The sequence below is a fragment of the Lepidochelys kempii genome, chromosome 9, assembly GCF_965140265.1.
Source record: "Lepidochelys kempii isolate rLepKem1 chromosome 9, rLepKem1.hap2, whole genome shotgun sequence".
Taxonomy (NCBI): Eukaryota; Metazoa; Chordata; order Testudines; family Cheloniidae; genus Lepidochelys; species Lepidochelys kempii.
Genome location: NC_133264.1, coordinates 50766681 through 50790057, shown reverse-complemented (window position 1 = coordinate 50790057; position 23377 = coordinate 50766681). Strand labels below are relative to the sequence as shown.

Genomic DNA, 23377 nt, shown 5'->3' with positions numbered 1-23377 from the left:
GACTCCCCTAGTGCTGGGAGAGAAATAACAGAACTAATTTCAGTTGCATAGATTACAGGACAGTTGTGAAGTAGATTGAGAAATGCTGTTCAGCTCTGCAGGAAAAAGCACAGAAAAAAAGGAAATGAGGGATTGGAGCCTTTGGAATGGACCCTGAGAACAGAGTGCAGGAGTGTGGACTAAAGACCTAGATCCTTGAAGGCATTTAGGGGCCTAACCTCCACTGAAATCAATGGGAATTGGGCCTCTAAATACCTTTTGAGGATCTGGACCTAAATTAGCAAAGTCAAATGCTATTCTCCTATTCAAAGCCCAGGTTAATGGGCCATGTGCAAGGGACCTCCCAACGCTGGGCATCAGAATCCTCCCCTGAGGCCTGGCAATGACAGGGAAGGACATCCGTGCTACATCTCCTGTGGTAACGTCTGGCCAGTGGAACAATGCAGTATGTAGACCCCCAACCCTGCTGTGGAGAGGGGCACTGAGGAGCAGAGTGGTATTAGTGAAGCCCGCACTGCAGGTGTTGTGCTAGTCTGTAATCAATTCAGCATTCAGCGCCCTGCGCTGTGTATCCCACAGAGTGGGTACCCATGTGGCACCAGGGCTGACATCGCACTTGGAAGAACATATGTTTATATTAAGTCAGCCCCTCACTCCATTGGGTGGCATCCCTGGCACAATGTAGAAGAACACAACTGCTGCCTTGAGCTCTGTGTTAGAGGAGACGAAGAGCCTCAGCTTTTTTCCAGCCAGACAATTAGAGTGAGTTGCAGCACTTGGTTTTAAAGCAGGATTCTCTGCTCCAACCCTGAGAACGGATCAAAGCAGCTCAGCACTATAAAGATGTAATAGGTGCATGCGATATTTGCAACAACAGGGTTAGCTATTTATATAGTCAAGTTAATAGGGCAGAGCTGAAGCTGCCTGGATCCTCTCCCCTTCACAGGTGCAGAGTGAGGTTAGTATGTGTGATGCTTAACAGAATCACTTTGATCACCTCTATTCCAAGTACCCTTAATAGCACCAGACATGATTTGACAGACTCCATCTAATAGGGACAGCATTTTATTTAGCATTTAACAGTTCTGTACACTTTTAAGAAGTTCAGTCTTGTCAGTAAAGAACAATTCCACCCTCCTATCTAAGCAGATCTCCCAGCAAACATCCCCAGCTTGTTTCTGTCTCAATTGCTACCACCTGGGCTATCTTTCTCTGCACTAGTTGTAAATTTTTCTTAGCTGCTTTGAAGACTGAAGGAGTGAGTGGTGATGGAAAGCAGAGAAATTTCAGCATACAGGAGAGAGTCATTTACCACCCGGAATCTTGAATTTAGGCTCAGTTGCAACAAGATAATATTTGGAGTTACCCCTTTGACTGGGTAAGAAGCTGCTGACTAAGAAATGGTTGGAGTTGAAAATAAACTAACACTTTGACACTGAGCTTCAAAAACTGCACCAAAAATTTAAGAGTTAGTGATTCTTTTTAGCACGTCTGTTCAGAAGTCTGTTTTTGTGAAACCTCATCTTTATTGGCAGAAGTTGCCTTCAAGAGTGGGAGGAGACAGAAAGCATGGCATAAACGCTTGCTGCGATACTACACTCCCAGAGAGGCAGAGGAAAGGAACTATAGGGCTTTGCCCAAGCATTACTCTGATTAAAGCCACTCTTGGAACAAACCTAATAGCAATGGTATTTGTAGCTGCTGGGCAGGTCTCTCCTCCACTCCATTTCATCAGCACAAGCAGAGTTATCTTTCTCCTCCCTTCTTCACCGGTTGCTTTACCCCCGCTCACCTTTGTTTTCTGACTCCCTTGTGAGTCCTAGGGGAGCACCGAGTTAGACTGCATGGATTCAGCTATGTGAGTTATGAGCATAATAGAACCTGTCGTGTGGGATGAAAGCATGCTGCAAGATTTGCTTGGCAGCTCCCAACACAGGCCTGGCATGCACAGCCAAGGGGGATGTCATGTGTTGCAAGAGTTAGTTTCTTCCTATGGTCAGTACTGCCCGCTCCCAGTCCACCCCAGGTAAAGTGCGCAGGCTATAGAGAGGATTTTACTGTCGCCTGAAGTGCGTGTGGGCAGAACTGGTGCTGCCAGTCTGGTTCCATTTCTGTGAGCCCAGAAAGTGGCTGCTTTGGAGAATTCTGCAATGGGCACTACCGCTCTTCCAGAAGCTCCTTCTTCTGTAAGGCTTGGAGTCTCTTCCCCACTGTTTGGTGGATGATTTCCAGGCCCTCTGTGTCCAGCTCTTTCATGAGCAGCAGGATAGCGTTGAGGATGTTGTTCTGTCAAGACATGACAGACGTTATTTCTACTATAGATGTACGGACTCTGACCCAGCAAGGTGATGGGTCATTTAGGGGCTGGTTTTCAAAGGTTACTAGATAGTGTTTTTCACCCTTCTAGATTCTCTACTCCTCTGCCTGATTATAGGAAGACAGTGCCCTTCTACTGAGAAGGCCACTCCCTATGGGTGCCGAATCCAAGGCCTGCGGAATAGACACCTGCAGCTCTGTGGACAAGTACCGCAGCTGGCTGCAGGGGGAGAAACAAAATAGACCAAGACTGGTCTAGACCACATTCTGACCTTCCTTTATTTACTGAGGTGATGGCGGTGGGCCCAAGCCACACTCCAAGTCCCATCCAGGCCAGATACACGTTCTGTGAAACTTACTCCCATAGAGTAGCATTGCCACACACTGGCCACAGCTGCTGAGAGGAGAATCAAGACCATATTTTCTATAGGAAAGATGGCTATTAAATTGGTAGTAGAGATTAACCTATGATTATCTGATGGGATCAATCCTGACCCCTTTTCTTATTAAAGGCAATACAGTATCATAGATTCACAGGCTAATCTCCACTGTATGCTCCCCAACACCTAAGGATGGATCTCAGGGACTAACTAGCCACTTAGCTCAACAGTGCTTCTGCCACAAATAAACAGCCTGCAAGACACTTACCCCAAAGGCACGTAACCAGCACCCACTTCCCACCTGGAAAGTTCTATGCAGCTTTGGGTGCACCCAAATCTGGTAGTATAAAGTTGTACATTTTCTGGATCCAGAGATTTATTCTTTAAACTTGCCTGACACATTAGAAGGTAGCAACTTTAGCCTTTAAATACACTCACCCTCTTCTTCCTGCTGCCATCAGTCTCCCTGGGCAAAAAGGAGGAAAATTTATCTCTGGGAACAGGCTTCATGCCAAGTTGCTCTCGAATCTTGCTGTGGGGGGGTGGGGGGGGGAGAAAGGCAGTACACAAAATGAGAGCACCCAACGCCAGAAGGAGCCTGCTCCCAGCACTGTCTGAAATGACAGAATCCAATTCTCAGTGCTGGAACTACAGGAGTGATGCTAACTGGGACCACAGAGCTGAGTCTACATCGCACATTTGGATAACAGGTGGCACATTTAAAAAGGATAAGTGAGAAGAACCATAATTCAATACGAAGATCCCTTCCCTTTCACGCACACACATAGCTGTTGTACTGCAAAATAGGAAGCAACCTATGGAAGGACCTACTCTGTATGCACAAGGCCAGGTTCTCAGCTGGTGTAAAATCAGCATAGCTCCATTGTCTTCAGTGGTGCTATGTGGATTTGATCAGCTGCGGCTGTGGCCCATGGTATGTTGGGGTTGGTTGTCAGGAGTATTTTTGGTAGGATCCCCCCATGTGACATACAAGTTTAGCAAAGGAATCCCAACAATTAATAACCGAGCCCTCACTTTGTCTCCTCCAGGGTGAAATTCAGATGTTCACTCTTTGGCTCCATTGTGCACTCAGTGGTACTCGATTCATTGGCCTCTGGACAGCCGTTCTCCAGATTTCGCTTAGCTGGAGGTGCAGTGATCTCTTCCCCATCTACCAGGGCCTGTGACAATTCTTCTTCTGTCACAGCTTCCAAAAACATACAAACACATGTTAGGAGCCCAGTCTGATGCTCTAGGGAATTCTGTCAACATGGAATACAGACCATCGTTCTAATTTGGAATATATTACTGCAACAAGTAGTGTAACAAACTACAGACGAGACAGCAGGTACAGTCAGCTTGTACGAGAGCAGGGACATAAGGGATACCCCCTAACTATCAGCGGTCCTCATATCCCACTTTGTTCTGCAGCAAAGCCTAAGGGGGAAGTCTCTGGCAGCCCTACCTCCTCCAAATAAAGAGGGATACTAAAGGAGAGGTTTCACAGAGGTCTCTTGGAGCCCTCCTCCTTTTTCCCAGCAGCAGGATCTGCAGATACTGTGGGATACATAAGCTCTTGTTTTGACAGCAGAAAATCCTTTTACCAAACAGAACGACATGTCCTACTTTCTTTGACAGTAGGAGCAGAGCCAGTTACAGCATCTGCGTTTTGCAAGAACAAACGAGAGTCCCGTAACAAACTAACTGGTGGCACAGTATCTGAGATAATGACTGTGAAGATATTGGTCATACATTCCCTGTGTGGTATTGTTAACTACTGCTGTACGGAGAGGGTAAAGGATAGGACAGTTTGAAAACACTGGCTGACAACATAGGCAGATCTACCTGCACCATTCTGCACAGAGCACTGCTGAGTGGGTTACTGTTGTGCTGTCTTAGCCCACACAAGAGCCAAGAGAGAGAGTTTTATTACGTAAAGTATTCAGCTGTTCTAGGGTGTGTACGTTGAATTTCCAACAAACCCAAACAAGACTCCCTAAGGGTCGGGGTAGTTCAGAACCCTGGTTTTTCTGAAGCTTTCTGCCACTGACTCTATTCTCAGATTCCCACCTTGGTTGTCAAGCTTCTGAAGGTTGGGGAGGTTGCGCAGCACAGTCATTCTGTACCGGTGGGGGTCTGGACCACAACAGGGATTCTCAGACAACCACAGGACCCTCAGCCGGGGCAGGTTTTTCAGATGAAAGAGCTCGTTCAGACTCGGGATGCTGTTCTTCCTCAGATAGAGCTCACTCAGGTTCTGGCACTGACTCATTGGCTCCAGGCTGGAGATACTGTTCACACTGGACAGAGATTACACGGACATCAGAAATGAGTCTCTGGCCCTAAAAATTACCAGCTCCACCCTCAATATGACTTTCAGGCAGAAGCAGGACCCCTGCAACACTGCAGCTCTTCAGTCCCAGTTTCTGTATCGTTCCTATAGTGGGAGCCTGAAAGCCTCCTCCAAGATGGTGCAGTGCATTCTGGGTGCCCAGCTGCCAAACACAAATAGGTTGAGATAGCATTTGGTAACAAAAAACACTGACCAGAGAGAGGCCAATTGTGCTACTTTTAGGGCCCTAAAAATACTATCCAGCAGTCAGCTGGCAGAAACAGGTTTACATAAACACAGCCAGCTTGCTTTGCCCTTCTGAATGCTCCACTTCATCACACTGCCTCTGGAACTCCTCCCCTCCTCTCCATCCAGTATTTTTCTTTTAATTTTAGCACTGTCACTCACATCTCTTGGTCTTGAAAAGACATTTTTGCTGAGACAGCACTCCTGGGCATGGAGGCTCAGATGGGCCCCACAGGCTCCTGCTGCCAAGGGACAGCTCAGTGGGAAAGAGAAAAGCAGTTTCCAAGAAGGATCTATATTCATCCTGCTCTTATTTCTCTTTATAACTTCTCCCCTGAGCCATGGCAGCAGGCATCTTCAATGCATGGAATGCTTCAGGACCCAAGCACTAACTGGGGTGGCTATGGAGCTATGCAGACACTCCAAGGCAGTAGTGGGCACCGTGTGGCCCTTCAGGGTAATCCACTGGTGGGCTGTGAGACAGTGTGTTTACACTGACTGTCTACAGGCATGGCCACCCGCAGCTCCCAGTGGCCATGGTTTGCCGTTCCCAGCCAATGGGAGCTGCAGGAAGCAGCATGGGCCACAGGGACATGCTGGCCGCCGCCGCTTCCCGCAGCTCCCATTGGCCGGGAACGGCAAACCATGGCCACTGGGAGCTGCGGGCAGCCGTGCCTGCGGATGGTCAGTGTAAATAAACGGTCTTGCCGCCCACCAGTGAATTACCCTGATGGGCCACGTGCGGCCCATGGGCTACAGGTTGCCCACCACTGCTCCAAGGTATGGCTGAGACCCAAAGGCAGGGGCTAATTTGGCAGGAGCCAGAGACCTGTTTTGCAGGAGAAGGCAGGTATGTCAGTGGGAGAGGGGGAAAGCAACAATAAGCAGCTAATGTTAATGACACACTTTAAATTAAAATGCCAAGAGGTTTTTCTTTTTTAAATAGCGAAAGGGGCTCAGGGTTACAGAGATGAGCAGATTCCTGGCTCTTTGCTAATTCTGTAAACAGCTCTTGCTCACTACAACCATTTATTGGCTGTTATATCCTCTTTCTGCAGATGCTCCTCATAGACACCCAAGAGCAGGTCTTGCATGCTCCACAAACCAAATGGCTTTAAGGTTAAGATTTTAGAAGCTTCACAGATTTTTCAGTATAGTTTGCAAGATCTATATTCCAAGATGCCATAAGAAGCTAAGAAAGAATCCAGAAGAACTTCAACACAAACATTCTCCAACCTGATACAAGTTTCATGACACTGTGTGGGGCCAGCAGACCTACAGAACCCAGTCAGGAACATGGAATAGCATTTATGTATAAGGGAGAATGTGACGTTGCACTCCATATGTTTATGGAAATATCCTTATGAATGTGAATATAACGTAACTGGAATATGCTTTATGCAAAAGGTCTCTTGTAAGGTATCATTACAAAGCTTATAATCTACTGAGTGTGTTCAACCTATTTGTATGAATGTATCATTCCTGTATCTGAAGCTAGAAATATGAAGTATTACTCTGAAGTCCTATTGTAATTATGCAAAGTGTGGGCCATTAATGGTGGCTTGGAATCTTGATGGCTCCCATGGACTAGGACAATTGGTTGTGAATGGCTCTGTTTACTCGCAAACCTTCCTGGGGACTTGCAGGCCAGTCCTGGAAGAATGATGGCTAGGGTCTCACAGGACATGTGACCATGTCACATGCTACTGGATTCCATCTTAAATCTGGTGCTTTTTCATTTAGGAGGGGTGGGGACCCAGAGAGAGACAAAAGATTCCTGCCTTGGGCCAAAGATATAAAACGGGGTGGAACAGAACAAAAGTGGCTGCCAGTCATGAGAAATCCCCTAGTTACCACCAGAGCTGGAAATAACAAGGACTGTACCGGGAAAAGGACTGGGCCCAGACTAGGAAGGAGTCTAGCCTGTGAAAGAAGCTTATTGGAATATCTCTGAAGGTGAGATATTACTTGTATCAGTTTCTTAATGTATTAGGCTTAGACTTGCATGTTTTTGCTTTGTTTTACTTGGTGACTTACTTTGTTCTGTCTGTTATTACTTGAAACCACTTAAATCCTACTTTTTATACTTAATAAAATCATTTTTGTTTATTAATTAACCCAGAGTAAGTGATTAATACCTGGGGGAGCAAACAGCTGGTCATATCTTTCTATCAGTGTTATAGGGGGCGGACAATTTGAGTTTACCCTGTATAAGCTTTATACTGAATAAAACGGATTTATTTGGGGTTTAGAACCCATTGGGAGCTGGGTGTCTGGGTGCTGGAGATAGGTGACTTGCTAAGCAGTTTTTGGTTAAAGTCTCCAGCTTTGGGGCGTGGACCAGACCTGGGTGTGTGTTGCAGAAGGCTAGCGTGTCGGGCTCAACAAGGTAGGGTTCTGAAGTCCCAAGTTGGCAGGGAAAACTGGCTCAAAGGTAATCTCAGCACATCAGGTGACAGTCCAAGGGGGTCTCTGTGACCAAACCCGTCACAGAGAATATGAAGTTTTACACTGCACCTCAGAGTTATTTCTCCCCCAAAATGAACACCCCCCATTCCCCACCAATACAGAATGCAGGTTTACATAATGCCAGGAGAGACTCAGATAGCCTTGGAAATAAATGCACTCTGCATCTCTGTCCCCAAGGGAACACAGCCTGACTCAGTACTGGAGATCAGGCAGACAGAGGCACGGTGACAAGGTCAGTAAGGAGTAAAGTACCAAAAGCATAGTGCTAGATTGTAGTCATCTGCCCGACACAGGATTTCCTCTGTTCTATCAGCTGCTGCTCTCAGGCTGCTAGTTTGACACCCACCTGAATGTGATCACTTCAATGTTTGGTAGTTCACGGCATATTGAAATCTAGACAGAGAAAGATGCAATAAAGAACTGTACTTTTTCTAAAGATATCTGTCTATAATCAGGTGCTTATTCAGATAAACCCATTAGAATATCAAATCAACTAGCACGTTAGTGGGGCTAAGTCAATGTCAGTCTAACCTGACTGTACACAGGGGGAGTTTCCTGGACCCAGCCACTCCCCTTTTTCAGTCCCCAAGCACAGTGTAGCCAGTATCTATTCCATTTTCTTCCACCATGCCCAGAAACACAGATAATCAGACACTCATTGTGCATGGAAAATAAGACCTGGTTCTGTTCCTCTCCTCCAAATGCTCAGAACATGTGACAAGTGCTCACTGTACTGGTACACTTTTGGTGCTGTAAGATCCCCAACCAATACACATACAAAGGGCTCAGCTCTCCTCACACATGACCTTCCCAACTAAGAAGAGGATCTGTACTCTCAGAGTATGTCAGGTGGGAGGTTCTCCTGTAGACAGACACGCACTAGCTCTGCTCAAGCTAGCATGCTAAAAATAGCAATGTGGCTCTGCTGGCCTGGGCTAGCCACCCAAAGGCAACCCAGCACATTGGATGGGTTTGTACTCGGGCTGCTAGCTTGAGTCACTGTGGCCACACTGCTATTTTTAGTGAGCTAGCTCAAGCAGAGCTAACACATGTGTGTCTACCCATGCTAGGAAGCATGCTCCCAGCTGCAGTGTAGATGTACCCTAAATCAGTCCCCAAGATCTCACAGCCGCAGAGAGGTGTAAGACTAGCGAGCTTTCTTACTCCCAAGCACTCCAAAGGGATACTTGGCTCCCTCTATTCCCAAGTGAGGCAGCAATTTGCTATGCACTGTATCAATGGCCAGTGCTCTACTGTTGGGACTAACTGCCAACAAAAGGGGCCTAGATCTCAAGGAACGTGTCTTAATCATACCTGGCTTTAGGGAAACGTTAGATATTTGTTTGGGAAAGGGGTCCTGGAAAAGGCTGATTTTAAGAATTGCAAGAATAGTACTTACATCTGTGAGGCAGCTGCCCCTGCAAGAGAAAAATAAACCACTTTGAATAGTGACAAGAAAGCAGAGAATTAATTTAGAAATATTTTAAAAAGAGGACTTACACCGAGTGAAAAGATGCAATGTATGGAAAAAGCCATGGCTGAGGTCAATAGTGTGTTTTTAAAAATCTACGTTATCTTAAAGAACTGGATTCTCAGAAGTGTCTTTTCATTTTTTTGAGCGACAGGGGTTGCCAGGTATCAGAGCATGTCCTGTCCCTCCTCCCAACTCTGACCCTTAAGGAACCTTTGCCACCCCAACTGCCCTTCAACCACATAGGATGTAAGCTCAAATGGTGCTTTCTTCCATAAGGCACTAATTAAAGATTCTGCAACAGCCCAAATGGGGCATGACAGTTTTATGCAGCTGAGACTACAGGGGAAAGTGGAAGCAATAAAACTATGATTTCCCACACTCAGTAGATACTCCATCTCCTTATGAGCATACCACGTGGCTGGAAGGTAAATGCACTCCTTCTCAACTGCTAAGACAATTCAGAACCATCTGTCATGTCAGCAAGTGTGAACCCTGCCTGCTCTGACCATACAGCCATGTTTAAACTGTTTTCTGTAGATCATTTTGTAATACAGTTTGATCAGCTGATGTGGATAGGACCAAGCTGCATTCATCATGATTTGGTCCTATCCTCAGCAGCTGGCCAGAGTTCAGTGGGGACTGTGTTTAATTACTGTTAGGAGATCAATGTAGGAGGCACTTTTCCCCTCCTCCCCCACATACAATAACAACTGGGCAGCATGCATTGAACCGAGTATGAGTTTCATTTCATGTGTGGGATAATTGCACCAGCTAAGGCAACACTAAATACAGACATAGAAACCCAAGAATTCTAAATGCAAAACTCCATGTTTAACTCTTAATCTTTAAAAATTGTATTAAATACCCAAAGTCAGGAAAATTTAAAGTTAAGGTTTAATTCTCTCAGCAATGTTGATTCAGCCACATTGTCAGCCAAAGGTAGCATTTCTTGATTACTCACTGTGCTGTTATGCTGGGAATTTAATACATTTAAAAAACCTCAAAGGCAATTTGTCCAAGGAAAATCTGGGTCTCAGATTTGAGAGTCTGACAAACTATGATTGTCCCAAATAAGACCTGCCCTCATATGTAATTCTGCACTTTCAGGAGAACACATGCACTCTCTCCACAGTACAGAATAGGATGCAATTGGTCTAGTAGAGCCAGAGGAGAATTTTCACTGCCCTGCTCACATTTTGCTAAAGATTAATTTTTCTGTCATTGGTTGAATTTAAACAAAAATAAGCAACACACACCTCATCCTCTGTTTTAACTTACCAGGCGGTCAATGCACCCAGGATTATCTAATTACAGAACAGCAGTTAGTTTCAGTGACAGTAAATCCTTTCATTTCACATATTTGATTTGAGCTTTTGCTCATCCGGCACTGGTAAGCAACAGTTTCCCTAGACTGACCATTGTGTGTCTCTTTAGACAGCATGGGAACATGGCTAACATTGCTATGGAATTTTTTTTAATTCACATCTTCCTAATTCCAAGGCCAGAAGTGACCAGTGTGATCCGCTACTCTGACCTCCTGTATAACACAGGTCACTGAACTTCACCCCAAAAATTCCTAAACCACAATTCTTTTACTCGCAAGCAATGACATACTCAAGCTTAAGACTGAATATATATAATCTATGGTGACAGAAGAGTATGATGCATTTATTGAACTATTCTATTGAAGATAAATAAGAATGCCAGTGTGAGCGAACGAAATGTGTATATCCTCCTGGGTCTGTACCCTATGAGGAAATAAATGCCAAACTGGGCTCAGTAACTACTGGTAGCCAGCCAAGCAAGCATGATCATTCCCATAATACCGATTGTATTACACATGTTTATCTTCAACATGTTTTACAAACATTGCCGGGTAAATGTTAGCCTCTTGGGTGCAAGGTCGCCCTGGGGAGAGAGGCTGGCTGGTGCATGGGAGGGGTTTGACAGCACTGGCAAGCGCGGGTTCTGAATGAGACCCCATTTGGTCAGGACACCGAATCACCCGCACCCCGGCAGAGAGCGCGCGTGGGGGGCTGGGGTTGCTGCGGGGCCTCTCCAATGCCCCACAGTAACCAGCCAGAGACACCCAGCTAATGGAGTCCGCTGGCTTCAGGGTCAGCCAACACACCACGAGGGGCAACGAACGGCGCCCGGGCCCGGGCCCTCCCGCAGCCTGGTACCCCACCCCCCGCTCAGTCTATTGTCCCCATCCCATGGGCCCCTTCCCGAGTTACCCCGCTCCCCACAGCGGGGCCGAGCCGCCCGGCCCCTCACCAGCAGTTGAGCTTGCGGACGTTGTCCAGCTCGGCGGCCTTGGCGCGGGCCAGCACCGCCTTGCGCGTCAGCTTCATGGCCCCGGCCCGGCCGCGCCGCGTCTCCAGGGGCGGGGGCAACGCGGCGGACGCGTCTCCAGGGGCGGGGCCCGGCGCGGCCGCCATCCCAACACCTCCCCGCTTCCGGCTCCAGGACGAGCGGCCGCCGTGCGGCCTGTGGTGCCCCGCCCCTGACGGGGGCCGCAGAGGATCATACGGAACGCGGGCCAGAACCAGCGTCTCCAGGGGCGGGGCCAACGCTGCTAATCTCTAGGGGCGGGGCTACGGCTGCCTCCAAGGGGGGGCTGCTGCGAGGCAGGGGTAGCAGTGTATGGGGTGCCCCCTCGTATAGCGGGGAGGGGCTGCCCGGTGCAGGGGGTGTTGGGGTGCCCCCTGTGAAGTTCCCCTGGTGTTATGAGTGATCTGCTAGGTCTCTCCAGTCCTCCACTCTGGGAGCCAGCCTTACCCTGCTGTGCTGTGAGAGCCCCCACTCCCGGGCTGCTCACGCACAGCCTCTGGCATGTAAGCTGCTCCCAGGTATGTGGATGAGCACTTTTGGCCAGCCGCTGCTTGGATCGTGCAACTGAATGACACTAGCCAATATCTCTGGTACCAGACTCAACCCTAGGAACCTCCATCTTGCCATGGTCAGTGATCCCCTCTGGATGCTGCAAGCTTATATGAGTTCGTCAATTTAACAAAGAAATTGATACGTTCTAGGCTTGTTATCCCAAGGGGAGTCTCTGACACACTTCAAACCAAACACACTGCTTCAGGTAGAATAAACAGACAGATTTATTAACTCCAAAAGATAGATTTTAAGTCAAAACACAAGTCTGATTTGGTCAAATGAAATAAAAGCAAAACGCATTCTAAGCTGATCTTAATACTTTTAGTGCCCTTACAAATTTAGATGCTTCTCACCACAGGCTGGCTGGTTGCCCTTCAGCCAGGCTCTCCCCTTAGATCAGCGCTTCAGTTGCTTGGTGGTGGTGTCTGTAGATGCAGGTGGAAGAGAGAGAGCATGGAAAACGTCTCTCCCTTTTATCATGTTCTTTCTTCCCTCTTTGCTTTGCCCCCTAACCCTTTCTGAGTCATGTGAGCATTACCTCATTGTAGTCCTAAACTGACCAAGGGAAGGGGGGTGACTCACTTGAGAGTCCAACAGATCCTTTGTTGCTACCTTGGCCTTTGTTCCTGTGAGGCTGAGCTGGGTTTCATAGAATCATAGAATATCAGGGTTGGAAGAGACCTCTGGAGGTCATCTCGTCCAACCCCCTGCTCAAAGCAGGACCAATCCCCAGTTTTTGCCCCAGATCCCTAAATGGCCCCCTCAAGGATTGAACTCACAACCCTGGGTTTAGCAGGCCAATGCTCAAACCACTGAGCTATCCCTCCCCCCACACATACATGCCCTGATGAGATGTGAACTGCCCCTCTGCTTCTGGAGAGTTTTGCCTGTGCTTGTTTTAAGCCATGAGGAGGCAGTTTCAGCCTCATACCTATATACATGAAATTACAACCTATAACATTACTATAACAGCAATGCTCAGTGCACCATGAGCCTTCCGAAGACATCCAACATGACAAACTTTTGCATGGATACCACAGAACCATTTTATAAAGATGAACAAGGGGGTGCAGGGTGTTTCCCCGAGGTACAGAATGTCACACTCCCATTATGGGGGGAGGGATTGCCTGGTGCAGGGGATGGAGGTGTTGGGGTGCCCCCATTATAGGGGAAAGGGGTGGCCCCAGTGCAGGGGATGGGGGTGTTTGGGTGCCCCTAGTACAGCGGGGAGGGGCTGCCCAGTGCAAAGGTGGTGGTGTATGGGATGCCCCCAGTACAGTGTGGAGGGGCTGCCTGGTTCAGGGTATGGAGGACCCCCACTATGTCCCTCCCCCCACTGTAGGGGGTGCTCCCCAGAAGCCTCGAGTTTGGAAAAATGAAGGTCACTGCTCAGTTCTGTATGAGAGTTTAGCAAAAGCAATTGTCAAACATCAGTGCAATTCTCACTGCTGTCAGCTGGCGTAAACAATGTTTACTGCAGGGCCTCACATCATATCTAAGCACTTAGCTAACTTCTATTCTGCTTCGTTTAACAGGGTGCAAGTGGACATCACAATTAACTGTAGCAGCAGTAGATGAATCTAATTATCTGGGATCATATATCTCCAGCCAAGGAGGCTGTTTGAAGGAAATCAGAAGACTAGGGATTGCTCACTCAGCTGTGACCTTCCTTAACAAATGTGGGGAAACTGTGGCATCTTATAATATGTGAAGGTGTGACTGATGCAAAGCCTAGTTTTTTCCATAGCTATTTATGGATGTGAATCACCAGAAGTTAGTGCTGCTGGCAAAAAGAAAATTGAAGCTTTTGAAATATGGTGCTGGTGAAGACTCTTGCATATTTCCTGGATGGAAGAAAAGACCAATGCCTATGTTGGAAATATTACTGGAGAGAAGCAGCTCCTGATGTCAGAAATCAAAAGATGCAAACTTACATACTTTAGTCATATTAGGCATAAAGCTGGAAATAATTTTAAGAAAGTTATTATTGAAGGAATGGTGAAGCAACATAGTAGAGGACAACCGGCAAGGAGATGATGGATGGTGTGCAGCAAGGTCATTGCAAAGTTAGCTGTTGAGCGTTTGAAGTTAGCGATGGCTTGCAAAGGCTTCAGAAAATTGTGTTATGGTGTCACTGATATTCAGCCATGAATAAATGGATTTCACTTTGTTTCTCCCTGCTTGCCTAGTATATGATGTGTAAACTATAAAATAGCTATATTTCTCATATCTTAACTGCAATTCTTATTTTAGTGTCCCGTGCAAATGTAATAATTTGTACATATTGTATTTGTTTATAAAGCATTGATCAATATAATTTAAAATACCACTCCCAGCAGAGAGCGCCAAGACACTCCACTCGCTAGCTGCCATGAATAGCACCTACCCTAATTCTAACCCTCTTCTTTCTACCTACGAGCCCTTTTATTTGTCCAGGTTTTTAAGGTCAGGCTTGACAAAGCCCTGGCTGGGATGATTTAGTTGAGGATTGGTCCTGCTTTGAGCAGGGGATTGGACTAGATGACCTCCTGAGGTCCCTTCCAACCCTGATATTCTATGATTCTATTATCTCAATTTACTACCTAAAACATGTTGAGGGAGTTTGTCGTAACTCCATGAAGCTGTAAGCTTCACACAGAATGGGGGGGCTGGCTTGACAGCCCTGTAGGCTGAAGTTTTCTGTTGATCTATAGAACAACGACAGCACAAGCAGCAGCAGTGTTGCAAGCTTCGCACAGAATGGGAAGGGAAAGCTGATCAGAGGAAAGTCCTGCTGGTAGCAGCGTACAGAGAGTTCTGATGGGTGGGAGAGGGTTTCTTTGGGAGCACAGGAAAAGCCAGCAAATTCAATTCCACTTTTCCCTTCAAAAAATGCAAGAACTTTTGAAATCTGCATATTCCTGTTTATTGAAGCAGTGCAGTCGCATGACCTTACAGCTCAGCCTGGAGGAGATGACTAGACCAGACACTCACTGCTAGCCCTGATAAAAGAAGATAATTAATATAAGACTCAGGCAGAAATAAGATTTGCCAAAGTGATCGTTTTCCAAATGCACTCTACAGATTCTGAGCTGAGCTGAGGGCTGTTCCTCCCAACTTTGTGCTTGATACCAAACTCTTCGTGTTGCTTTCTTTCGTTAGGACCCTGGATAACGCCCTTTCGGTTCTGGTATCTCTCATAATAGCCAACAGAGGCAGATTACTGATCACTTTGACCTTGGCTTTGCGTGACTTGGGTGTTTAGGAATAATGTACTTTCCATTTTTTCTAAAGTATGTTAAAAATAATTACACTTACATTTTCCTGTCCCTGAGCTGTAACGACTTCTCAAAACAATCTTATTGATGTTCACGTAGGGTCTGACCCAAAGTTAATTAAAGTCAGTGGAAAAACTCCTATGGGTATCAGTGATGTTTGGCTCAAACCTGTGGTGTTTCTGTTGTAGCTATTTTCTACATTTGAGGAGTGTGTTGATAACATGAGCAGACAAGTTCCTAGTTGTTCCTATTCTCTGCTAGTTTTTTCTTCAGGAACATATCAGGACTTCACTTCCCTAGGGTGAAGGAGACCTGTAGGCTAGTTTAGGACTGGGTTGCCTCTTGTCAGAGCGCGCGAGATTTTGGTGGGAGAGTTTGGGCTGAGCACTCTCAGACTCAGTTGTTCCCTTTAGATTAGGTCTGTGGTTTTAATGGGCACCCTTGTAAGGTCTGCCCAGCTTGCATGTGGCTGTTAATTGCACTGTTCTTCTGTTACTGTTAATCTTATAAAATATTTACATGATGCAATATACCAGAACTTCAGTCAGAGACGACTCCCATGCCATCAGTGACCACACAGAACAGAGTGCTGCCAGGGAAGGGCCTTTAAATGGAAGAATGCGAAGGAGCGCTGTGGGGGACAGAGTCCATTCTAAGCATATTGAAATCTTTCAAGAAATTAAATCCTAGCCTGTAGCTCTCAGCCACTGAGAAGAATGGAAAAACACAGAAAAGAATGGAAAGCTTTCTATCCTGTGGGAAAGTATGACAGAGTCTACAAGTGGGTAGGGTCTGCTCTCCCTCTGATACTGGACTCCTACTGTCACAAACCAGGGAGTGGGCGGTCAGGCCTGGAGTCAGGTTCCCTCCCCACTCTGAACTCTAGGGTACAGATGTGGGGACCCGCATGAAAGACCCCCTAAGCTTATTTTTACCAGCTTAGGTTAAAAACTTTCCCAAGGTACAAAATTTCGCCTTGTCCAGGAACAGTATGCTACCATCACCAAGCGATTTAGACAAAGAACAGGGAAAGGACCACTTGGAGTTCCTATTTCCCCAAAATATCCCCCCAAGCCCTTACTCCCCCTTTCCTGGGGAGGCTTGAGAATAAACAAGATGAGCAAAAACCAGCCTTGGATTTTTAAGACCCAAAAAATCCAATCAGATTCTTAAAAAAACAGAACTTTATTAGAAGAACAAAAAAAGATAAGAGAACAACTCTGTAAAATCAGAATGGAAGATAATCTTACGGGCAGTCAGATTAAAAAAATAGAGAATCCCTGTAGGCAAAACCTTAAGTTACAAAAAGACACAGAACCAGGAATACACATTTCCTCCAGCACAGCAACTTTCACAAGCCAAAACGAAGAAACCTAACACATTTTCTAGCTAGATTACTTACTAACTTTCCAGGAGTTGGAGGGCTTGCATCCTTGATCTGTTCCCGGCAAAGGTATCACACAGACAGACAAAAGCCTTTCCCCCCCTCCAGATTTGAAAGTATCTTGTCCCCTCATTGGTCATTTTGGGTCAGGTGCCAGCCAGGTTACCTGAGTTTCTTCACCCTTTACAGGTAAAAGGACTTTGCCTCTGGCCATGAGGGATTTTACAGCACTATATACAGAAAGGTGGTTACCCTTCCCTTTATATTTATGACACCTGGTGACTGGGACAGGAGGAAGTCAAAGCCAGAGTCAGGAACCAGGAGTCAGGCCAAGGATCAGGCAAGGGAACAGGACAGGAACAAGGAAGGTACAGGAGCAATCACAGCTAGGGGAAATAAGCATTGAACAGCCACTGACCTAGTGCTGAGGCTGGGTTTAAAAGCACATGAGGTGATGCCTCTCAGTCAGTCAGGGAGTCTGGTTGATCAGGGTGTTGAGCTGCAGCTCACCGAGCAGGTCCCAGGATCACCTGCAGGCCCTGATTCCACCCTGGCTTCCAGCTCCTCAGAAGCCATACTAAACATGCTGCACAGTGTGGTGTAATGACAGCTGTGTAAAAATTGTGATCTATCTCGTTAAATTCAATGGGGATTTCCTCGTCCTGCTAGTAGGCAGGGGACTTAGCAGGGACCTGTGAAACTGGAGTCAGTTTGCAGCCAGCCTAGGGTAAGCTGGGGAGAGTTGTGCCTCTGTTTTAGGGAGCAGCCTTTGTTTCTATTTTTGGGTCTTTTGTGTTATCTGAATTCAATGTAACAAAATAGTGTTATGGTGCAACCTTCCAGCGAGAGTATTTATGTTTCTATCTAACTTCTCCGTGTGTGTGCTGTGAACATAGCACAGTGCTCTCCTCTCACTCTACTCTGAACTCATATGTGTCCTCACACCTCTCCCCAGGCTTCCTTTGAATTAGTTTATTGACACAGGAATAAGAACAGCCACACTGGGTCAGACCTGTGGTCCATCTAGCCCAGTATCTTGTCTTCTGACAATGGCCAGTGCAAATGCTTCAGAGAGAATGAACAGAATAGGGCAATTATTGAGTGATCCATCCCTGCCATCCAGTCCCAGCTTCTGGCATTTCGAAGTTCAGGAACACTAGAGCATGGGTTTTCATCCCTTGACCATCTTAGCTGACAGCCATTGATATCCACCATGAACTTATCTAACTCTTTTTTGAACTCAGTTATACTTTTGGCCATCACAACATGCCCTGGCAACGAGTTGCAAAGGTTAATCGTTGCATTGTATGAAAAATATTTCCTTTTGTTTTTATTAAACCTGCTGCCTATTAATTTCATTGGGTGACCCCTGATTCTTGTATTGTGGGAAAAGGTAAATAACACTTTTTTTCTACACCATTCATGATTTTACAGATCTTTAGCATATCCCTCTTAATCATCTCTTTTCTAAGCTCAACAGCCCTAATCTTTTTAGTCTCTCCTTGTATGGAAGCCATTCCATCCCCTTGATCATGTTTGTTGCCCTTCTCTGAACCTTTTTGAGATGGGGCAATTAGACCCGTATGAAGTATTCCAGATGTGGGCGTGTCATGGATTTATATAGTGGCATTATGATATTTTCTGTCTTATTATCTATCACTTTTCTAACGGTTCCTAACATTCTGTTAGCTTTTTTGACTGCCGCTGCGCATTGAGCTGAAGTTTTCAGAGAACTATTAATGGTGACTCCAAGATCTCTTCCTTGAGTGGTAACAGCTAATTTAAACCCCATCATTTTGTATGTATTATTTAGTGAGATCTCTTTGTAACTCTTCATGGTCAGCTTTGGATTTAACTATCTTGAATAATTTTGTATCATCTGCAGACTTTGTCACTTCAATATTCACCTGCTTTTCCAGGTCATTAATGAACAGCACAGGTCCCAGTTCAGATTTTTGGAGGACCCCATTGTTTACCTCTCTCCATTGTGAAAACTAACCATTTATTCCTACTCTTTGTTTCCTATCTTTTAATCCATTACTGATCCATGAGAATTCAACCACTCTATATCATCTGAAACACCCTTGTCCACATGCTTGTCGACCCTCTGAAAGAAATTGACTAGACTGGTGAGGCATGACTTCCTTTTATAAAAGCTGTGCTGATGCTTCCCCAACAATAGGTTCATCTATGTGTCTGATCATTCTGTTCTTTTCTATAATTTCAACCGATTTGCCAGGTACTGAATTTAGGGTCATTGGTCTATAATTGCCAGGATCATATCTAGAGCCCTTTTTAAAAATCGGTGTTACATTAGCTATCCTCCAGTCATCTGGTACAGAGTATAGTTTCAGTAATAGCTTACATACAACACGTAGTAGTTTTGCAATTTCATATCTGAATTCCTTCAGAACTCTTGAGTGAATATCATCTGGTCCTGGTGACTTATTACTGTTTAATTTATCAATTTGTTCTAAAACCTCCTCTATTGGCACATCAATGTAGGAAAATACTTGGGATTTGTCACCGGAAGAGAATAGCTTTGATGTGGGGACCTCCCCCACATCCTCTGCAGTGAAGACTGATGCAAATAATTAATTTAGTTTCTCAGCAATGGCCTTCCCTTCCCTAAGTGCTCCTTTAGCACCTTTGTTGTCTAGTGCCCCCACTGTCTGTCTGGCAGGCTTCCTGCTTCTGATGTACTTAAAAAATTCTTACAGTTAGTTTTTGCATCTTTAGCAAGTTGCTTCTTAAATTCTTTCTTATTGTTATTTCTTATTCTTCCTTATTTCACTTTAACACTTCACCTGCCAGAGTTTGTGCTCCTTGCTATTAGCCTTACTAGGTTTTGAATTCCAGTTTCTTTCTGGTAATGATTATTATTGATATTATTGTTTTATTAAGTCAGGGGTCTCACATTTCATAGCTTGTGTAGCTGAGCCCATTGCATATACCAGGGCTCCTTGTATCCCCGCCCCGCAACTCCCCCCAACATTCCTCTTGCCTGGGGATCTAGGGTTGCCAACTTTCTAATTTCTGAAAACTGGACACTGCAGCACGAGTGCTGGAACCTCCCCCTTCCCAGCCTCTTCCCCTGAGGCCCTGCCCCCAGCTCGGTCCTCTCCACCCCTCCCCTGACACTTGCTGCTCTCCCCTCTCCTCCTTCTTTGTTGCTCCCTGTCTCCACCTCTCTCCCACCACCAGCTGGCCTCCCTCTGCTCTGGGGCTGGGATGGGAACTGCAGCCACTGACATGGAGCCTCCCTGCCCATGAGATGCAGGTAGGAGGTGGTCCCGGCTGAGCAGGGGCTGGTGCGGGTTGATGACTCACATCTTCTCCTCCCCACACACACAACAGTAACCAGACTTTTGGTGTCCGGTCAGTACATCTGTACAGGTTCCTGTTTGACTGGACTTTCTGGTCAAAAACTGGACACCTGGCAATCCTAGTCTGTGTGTCTCCTCATTCCCTCCTCTCCCGCCCACACTGAGGTCCTTCATTCTCCCTCCCTGCCTAGGCCAGGGGCTGTGTGCATTCACCCTTTGCTCCCCAACCTGGGTGATAAATCATTCAGAGTATTAATGTAATAAATGCTACTAGGAGGATGAAACTCTATTCGGAATATTGTTATGCTGGAAGGTGTCAATTGGTGCCATTAGTTTATCTATAGACAATTGCAGAGGTGTTTGTAGCTGTGACTATGCTAATCAGATGGCAGGGGCCCCATTTCCCCCCCCTTTTGTTTTTCTGATTTCCCCCCAGATCAGTTGGATTCTGCCCAGTTATGCCTAGAACATTCTCTGAAATTTTGGCATTGATTGGATGTGGTGTTCCAAAGTTACCACATTATAGATGGACGCCCAGATAGAGAAATGCCGTCAAGTTGTGAGTAAGGCCTTCACCAGATCGGCCAGAGAGATGCACAGAACCATGATAACAATAAACTCTCAGTTCTTATGCTTCATGAGAGCTAAGAAAGGAACCGAATATTCCCAATGCAATTGCACCAGAACCGTTTACAGCCGGAGCCAATGTTTATTGGACTCAGTGGAAAGATTCCTCATAGAAGAACTATTACTCCCCTGCTCTATGATGTGACGCTTCTCCACAGACACAGCTCTTAACTATTGGCTGTACATACTGTATTGCCAACACATGGCCATTTTGTTGTCCACTGCTATCCATGGCCCAACTTGATGATCACTTTAGATAAGCTATTACCAGCAGGACAGTGGGGTGGGAGGAGGTATTGTTTCATATTCTCTGTGTGTATATAAAGTCTGCTGCAGTTTCCACGGTATGCATCTGATGAAGTGAGCTGTAGCTCACGAAAGCTCATGCTCAAATAAATTGGTTAGTCTCTAAGGTGCCACAAGTACTCCTTTTCTTTTTGCCATCCATTGGTCTCCTTTAGCAGTACTGGCTCAGCTTTCTCCCTTGTGGTGAGTAGCTGTGTTTTGGAGTTTGCAGGTGTCCAAGATGAATTGCTCTGCATTATGTCTCTGCTCTCTCTGGTCAGGAGGAGGAATGGGCAGGCTGGGGAGGGGCCATGATGCCAGGGCCAGCGTAGAGGCAAAGGTGGTTCTAACTTCCAAGGGAACCTCCAGGTTTGGGCCAAGGCCTTGTGGCCAAGTCCATGCTAGGGCGACGGGTGAGAAACCTCACCCATGGACAAAATAATCCATTGCTGGTGGAGGCTGTCAATACCTCCCGCCAGAGGAGGGGAGCAGCTGTCCTAAGGAACTGCTGGGATCCACTGCCTAAGAACCACCTCCGTGCTGATGAAGCTGATCTCCTTGCCCTGCTGCTCCCTGTCCTGGCACACTGCCATGGGTTGCGGTATCGTGGGATAGGGAGGGAGGCAGTACATTTGATACGTCTGAACCACACTCTGGCACCCCAAGCCCTAACCCTGCTCTGCCCCAAATGCCCCTGAAAGGAGGCAGACTCTGAAACCTGCCAGGAAGGGTAGCTATCGAGGGGGCTATGATGGGCCAAGGGAAACGAGTTCTGGGGTCACAGATGCAGGTATGACTCTGCCTCAATAACTCTTTCCCACAACCCACACGTCCCCCCATTCCTCTAGAGTGAGGGCCATAAACCACTCGCTTGCACCAATGCCCCAGCTTTGTACCGTCCCTGGCTAATTACTGCCCCAGCACTGGCTGGGTCTGACATGAGCAGGATGTCACGATGCTGAGGACCCTGCAGCCTGCGACTCGGCACTAGCTCTCAAAGCCATAGATTCCCATGAAATAGGAAGGGTGAAGGCAGAGATCTCTGCAGGATTCCCCAAGAGGGCCCCAGGGTAGGAGAGCAACTGCTTCAAACTCCCCTTTGCTACGAAGGATTGGACACACTTATGAGTAGTTCAGTGTCCCCTGCTAATGATGACTGAACTCCTGCCCACAAAACTCTGTGCTAACTGTGTTGGATGCAGCTGATGAATCTAAAAAAAAACCAGCATGGATGCTTTGTGGGAGAAAATCGGGCCAGCAAGACCAGCACAGTGTCTGCCCCGCGCCCATGTTTACAGCCTCGCTGACAGGCTGAAGGAAATCCATGTCTGAGGTTACAAAGGTGACAGAGGAGCTGCCAGATGATCTTGTCTGCCTTGTTGAGGGGTACCTTCACCACGGCGGAACCCCTTAGAACGAACAAGATGCGGGGGATCAGGAAGGTGTTCAAGGCATTTATCTTCTGCCACGGTGCTAGCAGGGAGGCGTTGATCTTGGCGGCATCCTGCAAGATCTCCTGGATGGTGTCCTCGGGTGTCTGCCGGACATGGAAACCCGTCGGTGTGCCGAGGTGCCGGTACGCCTGCCCCTCTGCCAGGGGGATGATGAGCTCGCCCTGGATCTGGAACCCTGTCGTCTACACCGAGTCCCTTTTGCTGCCTTCGATGTGGAGAGATGCGCACTTCTTTGCATTGAAGCGGAGCCCCATCCAATCGGAAGCTCGACTGGTGGCATCTAGCATACATTGGAGGTTCTCTGGGTCATCCGCAGTCAGGCCCAGGTCATCCGCGTAAGCCAGGACGCTCACCCTCTTACTGTGGAGGTTGAAGCCATCTGATCGCTCGCAGCAACGGCTCCATGGCGAGGTTAAAGATGATGGGGTTGAGGGGACAGCCCTGCTTAACTCCGCTCTGGATTGGGATCTCGGCGGTCTCCCCTTCGACCGAGCGAATGGTGGTGCTGCATCCCTCGTACACCTCTCAGATCACACAGAGGAAGTTCTCTGGCATCCCAAACTCTTGGAGCATGGCAAAGATGTGGTGGTGGGGCATGGACCCAAAGGTGTTAGCCAGGTCGAGCCATGCTACCGTGCACTGCCTCCATGCCCTTCTGGCCGTTTCGATGATGGTTTGGAGGACAAAGTTGTGTTCATAGTAGCCCTCGCAGGACATGAAGCCTTATCGGTCAGCAGCACCGAATGTCTTTTAGGGCTAACCTAGTTTGACCGTGGAAATCTCTGCTTTCTGTTTTCTAGCTCTAGCCCTGAGAGTCTGAACAGCAAAAGAGATGAACAATTTTCTTGTCAACTATTTTTATATCTGTCTTTCAGAATTCAAGCTGATGGGTCGAGCCCGTTTGCACACAGCCTCTTCCTGGGTGTGAAGGAGCAATTAAC

General features: G+C 46.9%; 1 protein-coding gene across 3 annotated transcripts; it reads right to left on the bottom strand.

Annotated features, from left to right (window-relative positions):
• Nucleotides 1-1049: 1049 nt before the first annotated feature.
• On the bottom strand, nt 1050-11719 carry CFAP410 (cilia and flagella associated protein 410). Of its 3 annotated transcripts, none has more exons than XM_073360334.1 (7): nt 11495-11719; nt 9143-9161; nt 8090-8136; nt 4767-4996; nt 3732-3903; nt 3135-3228; nt 1050-2286 (listed from the first exon to the last, which is right to left on the bottom strand). In XM_073360334.1, the coding sequence occupies exons 1-7, from the start codon at nt 11656-11658 to the stop codon at nt 2158-2160; spliced, it is 855 nt and encodes a 284-aa protein (XP_073216435.1). In that variant the 5' UTR covers nt 11659-11719; the 3' UTR covers nt 1050-2157. The 3 variants fall into 3 exon arrangements, with proteins under 3 accessions (XP_073216435.1, XP_073216436.1, XP_073216437.1); XM_073360335.1 differs by having other exon boundaries at nt 3135-3162; XM_073360336.1 differs by lacking the exon at nt 11495-11719 and adding an exon at nt 10474-10521.
• Between the last annotated feature and the right edge of the window lie 11658 nt (nt 11720-23377).

What these genes read in the sequence shown, in the direction of transcription:
- CFAP410 (XM_073360334.1), bottom strand. Translation starts at nt 11,658, where the DNA reads ATGGCGGCCGCGCCGGGCCCCGCCCCTGGAGACGCGTCCGCCGCGTTG. An exon ending in TCAGAAGCTTGACAACCAAG is followed by an intron (nt 3,904 to 4,766) that starts GTGGGAATCTGA and finishes TGTTTTTGGAAG; the next exon opens with CTGTGACAGAAGAAGAATTG. An exon ending in TTCACCCTGGAGGAGACAAA is followed by an intron (nt 3,229 to 3,731) that starts GTGAGGGCTCGG and finishes ACCCCCCCACAG; the next exon opens with CAAGATTCGAGAGCAACTTG.